Source organism: Ursus maritimus, unplaced genomic scaffold, assembly GCF_017311325.1.
Source record: "Ursus maritimus isolate PB19 unplaced genomic scaffold, ASM1731132v1 scaffold_7, whole genome shotgun sequence".
Classification (NCBI taxonomy): Eukaryota; Metazoa; Chordata; class Mammalia; order Carnivora; family Ursidae; genus Ursus; species Ursus maritimus.
The window spans coordinates 6497062-6515568 of NW_024426885.1; the positions used below are offsets into that span (position 1 = coordinate 6497062).

The 18507-nt window shown below is 46.7% G+C and overlaps 1 protein-coding gene across 1 annotated transcript in view; it reads left to right on the forward strand.

Annotated features, from left to right (window-relative positions):
- Positions 1-18507, forward strand: part of DHX32 (DEAH-box helicase 32 (putative)) — a 53779-nt gene that overhangs the window by 19577 nt on the left and 15695 nt on the right. Inside the window, exons 3-4 of the mRNA XM_040623972.1 lie at positions 9064-9257; positions 13607-13979. Of these exons, the coding sequence (XP_040479906.1) occupies positions 9064-9257; positions 13607-13979 (567 nt within the window). The remainder of the gene's footprint in view (positions 1-9063; positions 9258-13606; positions 13980-18507) is intronic.

Sequence of the window (18507 nt, forward strand, 5' to 3'; positions counted from 1 at the left end):
CTTTCCGCACACACATGCGCACACAGACCCACAGACACGCACACTTTTTATTCCGAACCCTTTTCAAGTTAACGATATGATGCCCTTTGCCTCCAAATACTTCAAGTATTTACTAAAAACAGGACACAGCCAACTGTAATTATCAAAGTCAGGAATGTAGAGTTGACATTTCATGATTACCTAATGTACAGACATTCCAGTTTCATCACTTTCCCTACTAGTGTCCTTTATAGTAAAAAAAAAAAAAGTATTTTGCTGGTCTAGAACCAATCCAAATTACACTGCATGTAATTGCCGTTTCTTTTTCATCACCTCTCGTCTGAAACAGCAGCTCAGTTTTTCCTGGTCCTTCATGACCTTGACATTTCTGAGGAGTACCGCTCAGTGTTTTGTACGACGTCCCTCAGTGTGAGCCTGTCTGACGTTTCCTTACGATTAGATTCCAGTTGCGCAGTGGCGGCAGAAGACCACGCAAGTGCTGTCGTGTCCCCGGTGCCTCCTATCAGGAGGCATAAGAAGATTTCTCCCCCGACGTTAATTAAATTTGGTAACTTGGTGAGGTGGTGACTGTCTTCCCCTGTCGGTTAAAAGATGTGGGGACGATTCTCGTACCCACTGCCTGCTTGAAGAAATAAGACGCTGTTATTCTCAGACGCTGTCTGTGTGGCCTTTCCCCATACTGTACCCTCTTTCCTCCACGAAGTAACTCGTATTAATCATTTCTTGCTTTTCTTTATAGCTTTACTGTGTGTTTTGGTTAAAACGCTGTTGTTTTGGTTAGCCAGTTTTTCACCGTTAAAGGAACATACTGTGTTCTGAGACCAGCTTGTCTTGCCCGGGTGTTACTGACATTCTGCCGTAATAGTGACTCTCTGACTTGAGTGTATCAGGCTCACCTGGAGGCCTTCCAGAACTGACTTGCCGCCCCACCCCCCACCCTGCCTCAGTTTCTAATCCAGGAGGTGTGGGGAGGAGCGCTTGCGTAGTTCACCTGCAGGTGATGCTAGTGCTGGTGGTCCGGAAACCATGCTTCGAGAACCACGGATGATCCTGACGCTTTATAGCTGGGCTTCCTTTGCTTGTCCTTTTATGGCACCCCATCGTGTGAATATACCAGTTCTTACATCCGTTCTGATCGTGGGCACTTGGGTCGCTCCCAGTGTTTTGCTATTCCGGCAGTGTTGTGATGAGCAGTTTTTGTTTTGTTTTTTTTAAGTAGGCTCCACGCCCAGTGTAGAGCCCAGCGCAAGGCTTGAGCTCACAGCCCCGAGATCAAGACCTGAGCTGAAATCAAGAGTCCGTGCTTAACCGACTGAGCCACCCAGGCGCCCCATGATGAGCATTTTTGTATAAGTCTGTTAAATATTTTTAAGAGTTTTTATGCAATGGAGTAAAAAAACAGTGTTTCACTTAAAAAAAAATGTAGAATGAAAGCTGTGGGGAGATACTTTGGGACTGTGTAAAGTACGCTTCCCATCATGCATTTGCCGACTGGTTCAGCGTCCTTGGATCGTGCTTCGACACGGGTACCCTGGTGGTAACCAAACTCTGGTGGCTTTTCCAGTTCTGACATTCCGTCTACATTTATTATTTGGAATTCTTCTGAAAAGCTAAACTTCCTCTTATTTGTTCGTTTATTTATTTCAATGTGGGCTCATAAATTCTTTCTTTATTCTATGGATTATAGTTCACTACTAAGCCCGTTTATTTTGTTACTCAAATTGTCCCTGATGTGGCCTGTTGAACCCCTTCAGGATGACTCCTGTGTCCTTCTGACATGTCCCCTGGTTCTCAAGCACTTCTTTGCTCTTTCCCAGTGACACGTTACAGGCTCCACTGGTGTCTCTGTTCCAGTCTTAGAAACAGCCATTTTTCTCAAGGAGCCCTGCTTGCTTTTAGTGGAGAACTGTACTTACAAACCAAGATCAGGACACTAAGTGGCATTGCCGTGGGCTTGTCATTGCTTCCAGGCCATGTCAGTTAACAGAGCAAGGAAGTAAATGTGTGTGTGGGGGGGGTGGCTACCCCCCTCGCTTCTTCTGACTGTGCTTCTCTGTCTCTCGCTCTTTCTGTTTCTCTGTGTGTATTTCTCTCTCTCTTTCTCTCTCTCTCTCTCTCTAAATGTGTATTTGTTTTTATTTTTCTGTGTGTGTCTTAAAAACCACAAATTCACGTGGATGCCTCTGGTTCCAGTTTCATACCACACGGTTCATTGTTTTTGCCCATTTCCCATGTGTAACTCCCTTCTCTAACGGTGGGAAACCTGCCGCTCGTTATCCGCGATAGCTTTACTTACTGAGTCTTAGAATACATGCTCATAATGTCGTTTCAGAATTGCTGGCCCACACTTTTGGTTTAAAAAAAAGTGGATTTATACTGCCTGAGAGTTTTCTTTTAGAATTTATGATCTTCAAGGGCAAGAATTATCATACATTTGTAATAGGTTAATACCTAGCAGTGCTTTCTCCTGGCATCTTTGACTTCTCAACCATTTTCACAAATAATGCTTGTTTTCTGTTAATTGGGAAGTTAGTGTGTGTCTACCGGGTGGCAGAAATCAAAATGGTACTCAAATGATGGGAGAATGGGCCAGTTCTGAACTAATTTAAATATTGGGAGCACTGGTGGTTTTCTCAATTCTGGAAACAACCTGGCTATTTTCTACAGCGCTTCCAAGAGTGTTTTATTCCTCAGAGTTTTAAGTCTTTCAAACAAGAATTCATCTTTATTTTATTTTTTTTAAAGATTTTATTTATTTATTTAACAGAGATAGAGACAGCCACCGAGAGAGGGAACACAAGCAGGGGAGTGGGAGAGGAAGAAGCAGGCTCATAGCAGAGGAGCCCGATGTGGGGCTCAATCCCAGAACGCTGGGATCACGCCCTGAGCCGAAGGCAGACGCTTAAACGCTGTGCCACCCAGGCGCCCCAAGAATTCATCTTTAGACCCAAGCCTTATAAAGAGGACCACACACATTTTGCAGGATCCTAAAAATTTCATCTCTCTGTGGTCCGGCTGGCATTTTGTGACTGCATCAGGGAAAATAGGACAAGCTTTCATATATTTATAGAGCCTTTTCCTATTGCCTTTGGGGGGGGGGCAGCTTTATTAAAAAAAAAAAAGCCTGAAAGAGAATGAAATATTTTTAGAACTATCTATTTTATTTGCCTTTCCTTCTCTAGCTTTTGTCCTGAAATTTCCCAGGAAGTGGATGGGTTAGGGAGGTGGATAAGCACGGTACCTGAGACTTAACCGAAATTAGGAAACTATATGGTATAGAACGTCTGCACTCTGTTTATTGAGTAAACATGCCCACCATTTTCTGCTGGTGGATTCTACCTGTGTTCACTCCATGTCAAGATATGTACAAATAACGATATCCAGGGACGTGGGACATAGAATTCAGAAGGGGACCCACTCCTCAGTAACGTGTCCTGACATAGTCCTTCACCTCGGGTGGCCTCAGGAGCACACTTGGGCACAGGCCCTTTGCAGGGATGTTTTTGCAAGGATTCATACCTTACAGTATGCAGTGGTCCTAAAGGTTCCTATCAACTTTTGGATTCCATGATTCTGGTACTGGAATAAGAGTGAGAGATCAGAGCCTTGGCACTGGCTGCAGCCCCTGTGGCCCTAGAAAGCAGAAGAGAAACCAGGCTGTCATGGACAGATGAATGATGGAGAACGAGGGCTCGGGGGCCTTTGGGACTAGGATGTATTAACAGGAGTAGCATTGTGTCTCACAGATGACTTTTTGTCTCATTTCATTTGTGCACGTATCCATTCAGTGAGCCGAGACCATCTCTGGCAGTGGGTGCAAGGACCGGAAGTTCGACACGGATGTAACTCACATGGCTGTCCTCTCGCCCCAGTGGCAGCCGTGGGCCCGCACACGGACCCCTGCTGCTGTCCCAGATCGGGCCCTCCTGAGGACCCCGGGCCCCCGCTCTCCCAGGCCGAGCCCCTGGCCTCCGGGCCTGTTGTCTGGAGAATGGAGCATCTTTGCTTCATCTGAATTTGTACAACTTGTGAACTCCAGCCACTAATTTAAGTCGATGAAGCCTTGATGTAGATGAGATTCTCGTTCCTCAGAGGACTCCTCTTACCTACTCGCATGCCGCAGATGGGCCAGAGTCCTGGTGATCTGCTTTCAGGCAGGAGATAAGAGCCGGGGACGCACGTTCTCACTGTGCACTCTAACACTGATTGCCTTGCACACCCAGAGGCAGCCGAGCTGCGCTTTGGGACAGAGCGGAGGCATGCTTCAGGCTTTAACACATTTGGCACATCCCATAGTCCAGGAAATGGCATTTAAAAAATGGGTTGAGAGGGGCGCCTGGGTGGTACAGCGGTTAAGCGTCTGCCTTCGGCTCAGGGCGTGATCCCGGCGTTATGGGATCGAGCCCCACATCAGGCTCCTCCGCTATGAGCCTGCTTCTTCCTCTCCCACTCCCCCTGCTTGTGTTCCCTCTCTCGCTGGCTGTCTCTATCTCTGTCGAATAAATAAATAAAATCTTTAAAAAAAAAAAATGGGTTGAGGGAGGGGCGCCTGGGTGGCTCAGTCAATGAAGCGGGTGCCTTCGGCTCAGGTCGTGATCTCAGGGTCCTGGGATCGAGCCCTGCATTGGGCTGCCTGCTCAGCAGGGAGTCTGCTTGTCTGTCTCCCTGTACCCCTCCCCGCACCCCGCTCATGCTCTCTCTCTCTCTCTTGCTCTCTCAAATAAATAAATAAAATCTTTTAAAAAAGAAAAAATGGGTTGAGGGAGTTTGAAACAATTGTGAGGTGAATTCAGAATGCAAATATTTGCACTCGTGATTTCTGGTAGACCAGACTCCCAGATAAATGTGTAAATAGGTTTATTTGTGTGTGTGTGTTAAAAGAGCAGTTTCCTGTTTTGTTCACCAGATTGCACAACTCTTGCTAAGTTCTGAAGTGTGAAGGCACAAAGCGGCCTAGAACTCAGTGTTTCTCTCTGGGAAGAGTAAAGCCAGATGATTGAGAGAAAGATGGAGGTATTGAAGCTCTCCAGGTTCTTGTGGTGCCAACTTATATACATTCTGGATGCTGGAGGGAGCGGGCCCATCTTCGCAGAGAAACCACGGAGGGCGGAATGAACTCTGGAACAGGCGGGTCACTCAGTGGTGAGAGGCTAAGGCGCATTGGGACAAAGAAAAAGCCACTCCCAGGGGCGAATCAGAATCAGGGCACAGAAGGCCACGGGGTTCATTGTTGGCACAGAGAATGCAGGCGTGCCCTGTGACGCTGTAGTCCGGGTCCCTGGAAATGATGAAATGTCCGCATTCCTAGCAGTTGCTGAATCGTACTTTTTTCAGCCACTACTTTGAGTTTGCTAAGGCATCGCACTGGACAGTGGGCCTTAGCGGGCTTAGAGCATTCAGAGGGTGCCTAAAGCCAGAGCAATTGTACCGAGTAGGACAGATGAGTTCGTGTTTCCCTTCGCTTGGCGTGTGCGTCACTCACCGCCGCCGTCCGTGTGTACCTGTCCCCGCAGGGGCTGGGGGTCGTGGGCAGCCAGAGCCACGCTTGAGTGTGCTCTCTGCAGTTAGCCGTGACTTGGGCTCCACTTGTCGTTTGGCTGTGTCAGCAAACATCCGCACGTTAAGCACGGTATGCACGTGGTCCGTCTTTCACTGGTTATTTTAACGGATATAATTTAGAAGAGCTGTTCCTACTTCTGAATTAATTTTTTTGCCTCGTAGGTGAAATAATTCGCTCAGTTGTGGAGGGGGGCAAAAAAGGACAATGAAGACTGTTGGATTGTTACATTTATTGCATTGCCAGACCTATATGATGTTTATACCATTATAGAGGCACTGTAATAATCTATTCTTGCAGCATTCGTTTATAGGAGTGGATAGAAAGAAAAATGCAGTCAAAATCCCCATCAGTAGCTTGGGAATGTGGCCCGTAATTGTTTGAATCAGGTAACGTTCCAGACTTTGAAAGCAGCTGTCCTGGATCTTAGAGTAATAACCATGCCAAATATATTCAGGTGTTCTAGGGAAACTGGATGGCGTAATTTCAGCAACAAGTCTACCTGTGTAAAACGGTGCAGGCCGTCATCATTGGGTTTAGACGCTGCCGTTAGGCTGGGAAGAGTGATTAGAAATGTTGACAGCTGAGAATCTCACGGCTCCCGTTGCCACCTTTGTATAAAGAGGCTTGGAAACACCTGCCATGTGGTGGAAATGACACTAGACGAGGAGTGGGAGGATTTAGGCCGGTTCTGGCTGGGCTGCTCACTGCAGTAGGACTCGGGCAAGGCACCCTTCTCAGACTTTGCTCGTCTGTAAAATGAGTGTGTGCCCGACATGCCTTCCAGAGATTTCCTCCAGCTCTGAAATCCTGTGACTCCTATGCCTGCCTCGAGCTCCGGCCCCTCCCTCCTCCTGGCCTGTTTGACCGTTGCTCTCAGGTTAGCCACACCTGGATGCGCTCCCTTAACAACACCGACCCAACACTCTCTCCCTCCCGAAGGTCGTCTCCCACCCGCCCCCCCAGCTCCTCCCTCACCCGCAGAAGCACCTCCTGCTGTTCAGCTTCATTCATTTTATGCTACTTTCCAGTTTTCTCTTCCTGATGGTTGGTGATAGCATGACCCTACTGTTTTTAGTTAGAAAGCATAGAATATTTGTTTCTTAAGCATGCTGTGCTAGTGAGTACTGCTGACGCTCCTTTGCAGTTCATGTCCCTCGGTTTTATTACTTCTAAGTTGTGTCCAGGCCTTTCCCTTTCCTTCTTTTGATCATTACTATGATAGCCTTAAGCTTCCATCCATCCAAATATTTATTATCCCGGTTATGTGTCAGGTCCTCTGTTAAGTACTGGGGAGAATATGAACCACACACGTCCAGCTTAAGGACTCTCCAGTCTAGTAGGGAGACAAAAATTCAAACAAATGATTTTATTTTTTTAGTTTTTTAAATTTATTTGAGAGAGAGATAGAGAGAGAGTGAGCCTGAGCGGGGCGAGGGGCAGCTGGAGAAGCCAGACTCCCCGCTGCGCAGGGAGCCTGAAGCGGGCCTTGATCCCGAGACTCCGGCATCATAACCTGAGCCGAAGGCAGATGCTTAGCCTACTGAGCCACCCAGGAGCCCCTCAAACAAACGGTTTGAAAACAGTTTTCAGAAGAATGATGTTTAAAGTCTCAGCTAGACACCTAGAGAGTGGACCCTGATTTGAAGGGAATCAGGTTAAAAAGTAAGGGTTTGGCAGGAACTAAAAAATGACTTGCTAGGGAATGAGGGAGACAGAACATTTTATGTGAAAAAAAAATTTATGTCAATTCCCACTTAGGTGATCTGGCGACAAGGAAGCAATTCAAGGTAGAGTGTATAGAATCATAGGCTTTTAAGATATTTTTGGAAAGTATAAGGAATTTGTTCATTCATCAAATATTTATTGAGTAAAATTACTTGAGATTATTTGGTGGCCAAGATAGGTCTCTGGTCTCCCAGAGCTCATACGGTAGTGGGGCAGGTGGACCCCCGGAACAGACCAGCAGCTGCAGGAAGGGTGGTCCGTGCATGGTCGTTGGGTAGGGCCCTACGGGATCTCCTGCCTAGGGGGTCGCAGTAAGCCTTGTGGAGCAAATGTCCCAGGAGCTTAGACTCGAAGGGTAACTCTTCTGTTCAACCCATTTTATGGAGAAGAAACTGAAGCTTAGAGGAACTGTGATTTACAAATAAACTAGTCAGGGCGCCTGGCTGGCTCAGTCAGAAGAGCATGCGGCTCTTGATCTCGGGGTCGTGTGTTCGAGCCCCGTGTTGGGTGAAGAGATTACTAAACAAACCAACCAACCAAATAAACGAACTTGTAGCAAGCCAGGCCTGGAAGTCTGGACTTTGGTCCCTGGAGTGCCTTGTCGTTTCCTGCTGTGCCCGGATTCCACATTTCCTGGGTGCAGTACCTGAAACCTTCATCTTTCAGAGAACAAAGTGGGTGCTGAATAAATTAATTATTGATTAGTTTTCAACCTGTTGACAAGGCTGACACCTATCTGAAAGTGAGGGAACTGCATTTGCACTGTTAATTATTAGGGATTAGCATTCTATAGCAGTTCATTTTGGAGTTTTTATGTTTATTTTTCAAATTATAGTGAGGATTAAAATCTAAGAGTTCTATGATGGGTCTACTAAATAGCAAATCTCAAAATAATTAAACATGTTAAAACCTTTAAGTACCTTAGATCTATTTAAAAACCTCTTGGAATGATTTATTTTAAAGCCACACACGTAGCAAAGCATGATTTACTGACAGTACCTACGGTTATAGCATACAGATGGAACAAGTACTTTCCACTATACTCATTCTGGCGCAGATGAACTCGATAAAGCCGATTGCTCTATAATACATTTTCAGTAAAAGGATTTTTAATATAAATGACTCAACAGCAGCCTTGGAATCGACTCTTTCCAAATCTGGATGGATTGGTTTACTAGCTCACTGGGCTTATTTAACATTGTATTTAGATGATAAATGCCGGGGTATTTTAGCTTCTATTACCAGGGAAATGTTGAGTAGGCTTATCCAGTTATTTTGTTACGCTCATTTAGGTTTAAATGTGCATGCTTTAATTTGGAGTCCCAATTTTTCATCGACAGGCTATTTAATATTTACATTGTTTAAAATACAGTCGTTGATACTAGAAGCCATATTTTTTTTAGATTTTATTTAAATTCAACATAGTTAACATATAGTGTAATGGAAGCCATATTTTTGATGGAGCTCTCTTGTAACCAGGAAGAAAATAGCAGCCTGTAAATACGTAAGTCTTTTCAGAAACACAGCTGAGGTTAAAAAGTATTTTTTTTATTTTGCTTTTATTTTTAATCTGCATTTTTTTTTCATCTGGAGGAAGTCAAACTTTCACAGTTCCTGCTGACCCCTGTTTGTTCTAAGCTTTTTAATAGGAATGAGTCTATGCAGAACACAGATCGTTCAGAGCTGGTGGAAGAAAGAATTATTTATAAGATGAACCCTTGTTTTCTTGGTGGTTCTCCCAGAGGAAGCTGATCCTGTCTCATTTCTCCCCGTGAAAGGTTCCTCAGTGGTGTGCCGAGTATTGCCTCTCCATCCACTACCAGCACGGCGGCGTGGTGTGCACGCAGGTCCACAAGCCCACGGCGGTGCAGCTCGCCCTCCGCGTGGCAGACGAGATGGATGTGAACATTGGCCACGAAGTTGGCTACGTGATCCCCTTTGAGAACTGCTGCACCAGCGAAACCATCCTGAGGTTGGTCTGGGGGGTTGGGTCTGCAGGGCCCGATGGCACTCGGCTTGTGTTCTACGATCCGAGAGGAGCGGGTTCTCGTAATCTACCTTTTACACGTCTGGAACTGGTCGGTCCGTCACCCGCCAGACATGCGCTGGTGGTTTTCCTACACTGGCATCATCGGGGATTTCTTGTCTAAACGTCTTCCCCAGCTCCCCGTAATCCTCAGGGAGAAGGTACGACTTGTTAGGTGGGACCCAAGGCCATCAAGCTTGTGCTTCTCGAGCTCCTCATGATGGGTCCATCCAAGTTACCTGTGCGGCAGCCAGGTTGACACGTGTGTGTGGTTCTCTCGTGCCCCCGTGCCCTCTGCCTGGAATGCCGATGCCTCCTCTGGGCGTGGCTGATTCCTTCTAGGCATGCAAGACCCCGGGCGGGGGTCACGACTCCAGGAAGGCTCCCCTCACCCTCCTGTACTGTGCGATGGAAAACACTGCCGGACCTCTGTGGAACTTGGTACCAGCCTCCACCGTGGCAGGTTCCATCAGTGTTTGTCTAAGTCTACTTTGCAGAGTCTTACAGGTTCCAAGGATCCTTTTCAGTAGCTACCACAAGGTGAGGGAAAGGGGCATCTTTTTATCTCTGTTTTTACCTTCGCTGTGAGATTTCCTTTACACAGAGGGTTCCGAGAGCTTAACACACAGAGGAACAGAGGAAAGAAAAAAGATAATAGGAAAAATTATCCCCAGCAGTGCTCCGGGCCAGTGTTTCTCAAGAAGTTTTATATCGTAGCCCACATAGAGAGCGGGCCTATCCAGCAGCACCTCGAGGACGTGGTCAGAGCTGCTTGGCCATCCCAAGGGCTTCAGCTGCCCCAGGCACTGCCTGCCCACTCCAAGGGCTGAGGAGACAAGTGTCTTGGGAACAGTATGTCTGCACATCCAGAACCCCTTTGTGTGACACACCATTGGGGAAGCTCTGCTGTAGTGTAACAGGAGTGGTATATATGGTGTGGTGTGGTGTGTGTGGTGTGGTATATGGTATAGTGTGGCCTGGTGTGGTGTGGTATGGTATGGTGTGGTGTGGTATGGTATGCTGGGTGGTGTGGTACGGTGTGGTATGGTACGGGGTGGTGTGGTATGGTATGCTGGGTGGTGTGGTACAGTGTGGTGTGCTACGGGGTGGTATGGTACGGTGCGGTGTGGTACGGGGTGGTATGGTACGGTGCGGTGTGGTACGGGGTGGTATGGTACGGTGCGGTGTGGTACGGGGTGGTATGGTACGGTGCGGTGTGGTACGGGGTGGTATGGTACGGTGCGGTGTGGTACGGGGTGGTATGGTACGGTGCGGTGTGGTACGGGGTGGTATGGTACGGTGCGGTGTGGTACGGGGTGGTATGGTACGGTGCGGTGTGGTACGGGGTGGTATGGTACGGTGCGGTGTGGTACGGGGTGGTATGGTACGGTGCGGTGTGGTACGGGGTGGTATGGTACGGTGCGGTGTGGTACGGGGTGGTATGGTACGGTGCGGTGTGGTACGGGGTGGTATGGTACGGTGCGGTGTGGTACGGGGTGGTATGGTACGGTGCGGTGTGGTACGGGGTGGTATGGTACGGTGCGGTGTGGTACGGGGTGGTATGGTACGGTGCGGTGTGGTATGGTATGGTACGGTGTGGTGTGGTACGGTGTGGTGTGGTATGGTATGGTGTGGTGTGGTACGGTGTGGTGTGGTACGGGGTGGTGTGGTATGGTATGCTGGGTGGTGTGGTACAGTGTGGTGTGCTACGGGGTGGTATGGTACGGTGCGGTGTGGTACAGGGTGGTGTGGTGTGGTATGGTGTGGTGTAGTACACTGGTGCTGGCTTTTGCGCCCTCATATCCCCAGCATCTCACAAGCTTGTTTCATAGAGAACATTCAGCAAATTTGCTAGTGGAAGGAAGAAATGGTGCCCTCTCCTAGCCAGCTAGAGAGCCTAGAGCGTCCCGTGGAAAAGTCTATGGAGGTTTTTCCCATTCAGAAAGGCCATGTGACTCATTTGGTTTCTACTAAGCTGCTTTCCCGCAAATATTTATCTTAAAAAATGGAAGACACAGGTTTTCAGGCTAGCATTAAACCATAGGGAATCTTTTCATCAACAGCGAGAGGACTTGAACTTCTTGAAGATCTGTCACCTTCTGCTTTTATAGCCACGGTGTCCCTGAGTCATCAGATTAGTATATATGCATAAACTCTGTTATGCAAATGATCTATGAATGAGGCCGAAGAACTAGGTAAAAACCTGTCCTCAAGCTGGACAGGCTCATTCTTTATCCTTTACATTTTGAAGTGGCCTTTCAAATGGTCATGGGATTAATTGAGGGACAGCTCTGACTATAGTCTAAAGTTAATATAGGTATTTTTATATCTGTAATGCCATCTGGACTTTGGAGACCTTTTGGCAGGAACTCTTGGATGTAGTCACTTATAAAATGAAGTATTACGGTATTGTTAATTAATGTGGATCGAGTGTATATTTAATTTTTTTTTTTAGAAAGCCACAGAGGCAAGTAATTGTGGAGAAATCTAACAGTGTTTTCAGAGTAGGTCAAAGACACATCTCTTGCTGGGCCTTGGGTTCCATGTGATTATTTTATGGCGGTCACCCCCCCACCCCCACCCCAAGCATTCAGTTATGACAGCCAAAGGAAGGGCTACAATTTGTGTTGACATGTTTTTTAGTTCTTATCTGCATGGAGCATTCTCTCTTAGTTCGGACAACAGCTTTCCGCTGTGGGGCTGCTGAGGCGCAGGGACACCTCTGGAGGCGATGTACTCGGTGGCCTGCCTTGGCCCCAGCGGGTTCTGCTTCCTGCTGCCTTGGCTGGGGGGGTCTGGCCCTCACACTGTCTTTTGTATCTGCACTTTGCCATTATTCTCGTTGCTGGGAGACTGTTCTTTCTTCTCCAGCCTGAAATCGCCCGGCCATCGCAGTCTGATTTGTTGCTAACAGAGTTTGAGTCACAGCAAAGAGGCTCAAACTAGTGAAAAGCCCCCTGTGATAAAAGAGAGCAGCCCCCCATCTCCCTCCTGGTAGTCTGTGCTCTGAAGAGGAGTGTCCCCGCCACTTGTTCCCCTGCTCCCCGCATAAGCCACCCGACCTCTCCGGGCTCAGGCTTCGTCACCTGTAAGATGGGGTGCTTACTCTGCCTGCTCACAGGGTTGCTGTGAGGACAAAACGAGCCAATCCGTGGGACTGACACGTGTGAGCGCCTTGTACATGTTAACTAAATTTTCATTATAAAGATAAATCGGAACCAGATTCTGTTTCTAGAGATCTGTGCTAACCATACTTTTTAAAAAGCTCAGATTGAATAGCTATTTAAACGAGAGGCTTTAAAGTGACCTGTTGACTTGGAAGGCAGAGTTCTATACTTGCTATTGTCTTTTTCATTTTCTTTGTAACCTGTTAGTATCTAATTTATCAGGCACATAATAGACCCTTAGTAAATACAATCTTTATGTCTAGTACCATTTTTTAGGATGTTGTATTTAACAACTTTTAGTTCTTCTATAAGCTTTTTCGTGGCTTTTTTTGAAACCGTGAATATCTAAATACTATATAGCTAAAATAGTCTTTCTGAACCAGGTGTCCAGACTCGTAGAAGTGATACATAAATTGCAAATATGGACCCCCTAGAACATAGATTTTAAAAGAATTACTCATATTTTCATTCAAGGTCAAATTCAGTACATTTAATTTTGGAAAATATTAATAAAACTATCCTATATTTTATTTTTAGCTTTCAGAAATTCTGTCTTAGGAATTTGAAATATAAACTACATTTCCTGAAACCTTAACAATCTGTATTTTTTTTTTTTATAGTTATCAGGAGCAGCACTTTTTAAAGCACTGTACACATGATCTTATTAACACAAAGGTAGGAAGTAGATCTCTGTGTTATGGAGAAAACTGAAGCTTCGTGTAGTTTTAGGATTGAGCCTTAGTATTCCCTTAGCGTTACACAATCATCTGGAAGCCCCAGGCCTTGCCGAGTCTAGCAGAGTTTTAAATAAGTCACCATCTTCCTCTTTCTAATGAAGCCTTGATGTATTTCCATAACACACCGCCTCCTCCTGGCAGAGAACATTCCTCCCTATAAGATCAGTGCGTAGAGGAGTTTTTGCTGAGAAGGGAATAGGTGCAATTTCTAACGTGAAGGAAGTAGCATAGATTTGAACGATTTGTTTTTAGACCCGAGTCGGTAGTAGCGTGTGATGGTGTCACGCTAACTCCTCAGTTAGAGAGCGGGTGTAGCCGAAGCGTTTGTGGTGGTCTTTGGAGTCTCTGGCTTTTCCTAAGGGCCTCTGACTTTCCTGTGGCTTCTTCGTAGGTACTGCACGGATGACATGCTGCAGAGAGAGATGATGTCCAGCCCTTTCCTGGGCAGCTATGGGGTCATCATCTTGGATGACGTCCATGAGAGAAGCATGGCCACCGACGTGTTACTGGGGCTTCTGAAGGATGTTTTACTGGCACGACCGGAACTGAAGCTCATAATTAACTCCTCCCCGCACCTGATCAGCAAGCTGAGCTCTTATTACGGCAACGTGCCTCTCATAGAAGTGAAAAAGCAGCACCCGGTGGAGGTCGTGCACCTGAGCGGGGCTCAGACGGAGCCCTTGGAGTCTGTCCTACGCCTCATCTTTGAAATCCACCAGTCCGGTGAGAAGGGGGACATTGTAGTCTTTCTGGCCTGTGAACAAGTAAGTAAGTAAGAATCTGGCCCAGCAGAGTCATCGGGTTCCTCGGGGGGAACTTTTAATAATTAACACGCAGGTGTCCGTTTGCTGACTCACTGTTTAAACATCTGGTTCCAGCACGGCCCTTCTGTGGAGTGCTCGGGAAGCCGGGCCAGCAGGGTCAACAAGACGCGCCCCGGGCGGAGGGCAGGGGAGGCGCTCGGGCCCCGCCGCGGAGGTCGCCCCGGTGCCCTCGGGCTGAGTCCCCGGGCCGCCCCGGATGCCCCGCCGCTGCTGCGCCCGCCTGCTCGGGTGGTCGCAGAGGGAAGGTGCGCACGGACTCCCGTCACACTCTCGGCTGCCTCCCGCACGACCAGGAGCGTTTGCCGCAGAGGAGGACCGTCCCCTAAGCACCTGACATAGGGCGAAGGAAAATAAAGTTCCCACCGATGTTCCTACAATAGTCAGTGGAGTGAGGCAGAAAGAGAAAATTTCTAGCGTACCCAGAAGGCTTTCTCCCTACACAGGGGCTCCTTTTCTTAAAAGATGAATGAGGGAGACGGTTGGGCATCTGCCTTCGGCTGGGGTCATGATCCCCGGGTCCTGGGATCGAGTCCCACCCACGTCAGCCTCCCCGCTGAGCGGGAGTCTGCTTCTCCCTCTGCCTTGCTCGTTCTCTCTCTCTCTTGCTCTCTTTCAAATAACATCTTTTTTAAAAAACACGAATGAGAAAAATCTGACTTGGATTCAGAAAAATACGTTTTCAAAAGAACAATTAGAAATGTAGAACTGAACATCTGTTAGTGCTTTTACATGGTCAAGGTGCCATTCAGGGTTGCATTGGATTTTGTTTTTGTTTTTAATTGCATCTATTCAGTGGCCCTATTTCCCCTCTAGTACTCTGTTGGCCGAATCTAGAAGCTTCCAGAATCTCAAGAACTATATCTTTCTTCTTACAGACTAATTTTCTGGTCTTTTTTTTTTTTTTCCTACCCATCATCTTAGTAAAAGTACTGGTTTCTAGTAGACCATGACCCAAATATGTAGTGATTCCAGGGATTAAGCAGAAACCAAAAAGGAAATGGTTTGATATTGGCTGAGCCGCCAGCTGAACAAAGTATCGGCTCTCATCAGAGTCTTAAATTTCACATGTTTTCAGAAATACTTACAGAAGTATTTATTCTGTTTTACGTTCAGAACATAAAGGATGACTGACCCTCCTAGCTTCAGGAACTTTAGACAGATTTTACCTGCTTCCATAAAGAAAGTAATTTAGAATCTCAAATATATGGTAACTATAGCATATTTATCTGTTTTTCATATATAGATTATATGTTTTCTTCAATAGGAGATCTGCCTATTACACTGATCTATTATCATTTCCTAATCCTGCATGATTCAAGATATTCTAGAAAGTCCTGAGGAAAGTAATAAAATGATTAGGCAGCCAGGAGAAGGATTGATGAAGATAATTAGAGGTTCTCAGTGTAACCCAGAGAAGCCTTAGGAAGGGAAGAATGGCAGAATTAGCAGTCAATCACCAGGAGAAAAAGAAGACAGAAGTTTTGGGGCGGGCGGGCAGAAAGGTATAATTAAGACTGATTGAATGAATAGTCCTCCTTCAAGTCAGAGTAAGCAAAAATTTCCAAATGGATTTTTTTAAAGATTTTATTTTAGAGAGCAGGGGGAGGAGCAGAGGGAGAGAGACAAGCAGACTCCATGCTGAATGCAGATCCTGCCACAGGGCTGCATCCTATGACCTGAGCTGAAATCAAGAGTTGGTGCTTAACTGAGCCAACCAGGTGCCCCGCAAAATGGATTTTTGAAAAATAACGTTCATGACAGAATTGGGGATAGTGGATGGTCTTAAGAAAGGTATTTGATTCTTATAAGTTTAATATAAGCTATAATTAATGATGTGGTGACTTTTGAAATGTCAGACCTTAGGAGATGCGTTTTTACCCGGGCCGGTAGTAGAAACTGGAAAACCCCAGGGCTTACAAAGGCATATACTCTTTTATGAAGTGGGACCAGAAAGACGTTTCCTGTGCCGAAAGTGTAGCATAGAGCCTGAAAACCCAGCAAGTGACCGTGTGACGCAGGCTGCAGGCCGGATTCTGCGATTCCAACCTCGGAGGGTGTGCCGTGATGGGGGGCTGCGGGTCTGATCCCGTCCTGGGATCTCTGAGGGAGGCTCCCTGGTGTCCGCAGGCTCACGGCAGAGGCCTGGGTCGGCGGCATCGTGCTGGCCTCAGCACAGCTCTGCCGGACCAGCTTTCCCTCCCAGTTCAGCTCTGCACCGCAGCTGGCGTTGCTTCTCCCCGCCTCTCGCCTAACTAACCGGACACGCTTCATCTCCTGCCGGACGTTCCTCTTTTCTTCTTTACGGCGGACATCGGCGTCACCATTCAGATATTCCTCTCCTGGGGCGCCTGGGTGGCTCAGTCTGTGAAGCATCTGGCTCCTGGTTTCGGCTCAGATCATGATCTCAGGGTCGTGGGATATCAGGCTGTGTGCGGAGTATGGAGTCGGCTTAAAGTTCTCCCTCTCCCTCTCTTTCCGCCCCCCACCCCTGAGTGCACTCTCTCTCTCTCTAAAAAAAAAAAAATACTCCTTTCCTGTGATCTTGCAGTTTGTCTCTGAAAAATCCGCCTTGCTCTGAAAGCCACATGAACCACTGTTGCTCATTTCCTCCCGTACTATTTGAAGCTTTCTTAATTTCTATATAAAACTTTAAAATCTGCCATGGCAGTTAAATGTCCTAGGAATGCAAGCAGTCAAGTACGTGAACAGAAATGTACTGCTTGTCATTTTTTATTTTAAGAGCTACATTTATAATCGTAGAAATACTCTCCATTTTAGGTTGGCGAGCATTAGGGTCCCTCACGCGTGCTGTCAGCACTGGCCTAGCCCCTCACCGGCTCTGGATTGATCCCCACGGCCCCATGCTGCCCCGCGTCTTGACACGTAATCGAGACTTTGAGCCCTCAGTGTTTGTAGTTCCTCATTACTTAACTGTCTTTTAACTTGGAAAAGTGAAATATGTTAAGTAGAGAACGAAGTTGAGATTTATGGTCCCAAGGGCCCAATTACGGTGCCCCTCTAAACTGTCCCAAAAAGGCACTGTCGGTTTGAAGGTTTTCTGGGAAATGCTCTGTGCAGTTGTGCGCCTTTCATTTGGGAGGTTGGGGACCCCCCTTCAGTGTGTCTTGTGCTTTCCATGGCTTTGCAGGGGATCCTGGGAAGGCCCCACGTAGGTCAGTGCACTGTACCCACTGGGTAAGAAGGAAGTGTAAACGGTTGGAAGCAGATACATACATTGAGCATTTTTTTTTCAAATTCTGAAGGTTATGGCCTCAAAGCCCTGTGCCGGCTGAGCCTGCAGGGTCTAAACCACGTAGAGCGTGGATTTCTGTTTAGCTCTGCTTGTTTCCTTTTGAAGACTTCTTTTATGCTTTTTTCTTTCTCCATTTGGAACAAACCTCAAGCTTAGAACCCACATATAACCAAGAAGGTTTAGCAAGTAGAAGCAAATAAAAAATCAGTGGCCCAGATTACCTTTTAAGCAGTATTCTGAGAGAGTAAGAGAAACGTTTCAGTGCAATTTGAAGGTTTATTTTGAAAAATAATTGCTCACGAGCGGGCTGCTGGGATCCGTCTTCTTCTCCAACTCCAGCAGCGCCTGTGGACAGCCTGCTTGAGGGAGGTCATCTGGGAGGAACGGGGGGCATCCTGGGGGGGCCTAGCAGCGGCTACTGGCAGGGACGCACAGCCCATGTTCCTGCTCCCCCTGTAATTTCTAACAGGCTGTTCTCACATATGATGATGGTGTGGTCAGAATTATAAGTTTGTTCTGATTGTCCCAATCGGCAAGTTTTCATTCATTACGATCCACAGTTACACTCTTTGCTTGGTAGACCTCTGCCCCAGGAAGCCACCTCTGTGGGACACGTACACAGGAGAACATAACTGGACACCTGCTTGCGTGGAGGTCTCTGCTCTCTTCCTGGGGCCTCCCCACAGCTCAGGAATAACTTTCAGGCAGCTCACCTGTGATGCCATTTTTCCAGGCAGATCTGTCCTACAGAACCCTTCTGCAAATGAACTGAAGGAAGGAGAGTGAGTGAGCTACTGCACTGGAAAACGGAATAGGGCTTAAAACTCGAAGGGTCACAGAAAGTCATCTTTTTTTTAGAATTTTAGTGAAATCTAATGAATGAAATGAGGCTTCTTCCATTGGGTAGTTTGTTAGTTGGGCTCTTTAAGAAAGCAGAAATTTTAGAAATATATATTAAAAAAGTATAAGAATTAAACTGACAACTTTTTTACACGAGGCCCTAAAAAACAAGTCGTATTTGAGAAATAGAAAAATACTATCTAAAATGCCTTGCTTTTTGAGCATTTCACAGCGGTTACTTACTTATGTATAGTTTTAGGGGAAATAATTTACTTTTTTTCCAATACATTTGGCAGTGAAACAATTTAAAAGGATATTTCTAAATGCCTAAATCACGCCAAGGTGTATAAATTAGCAGCGACTATTTCCTGCCTC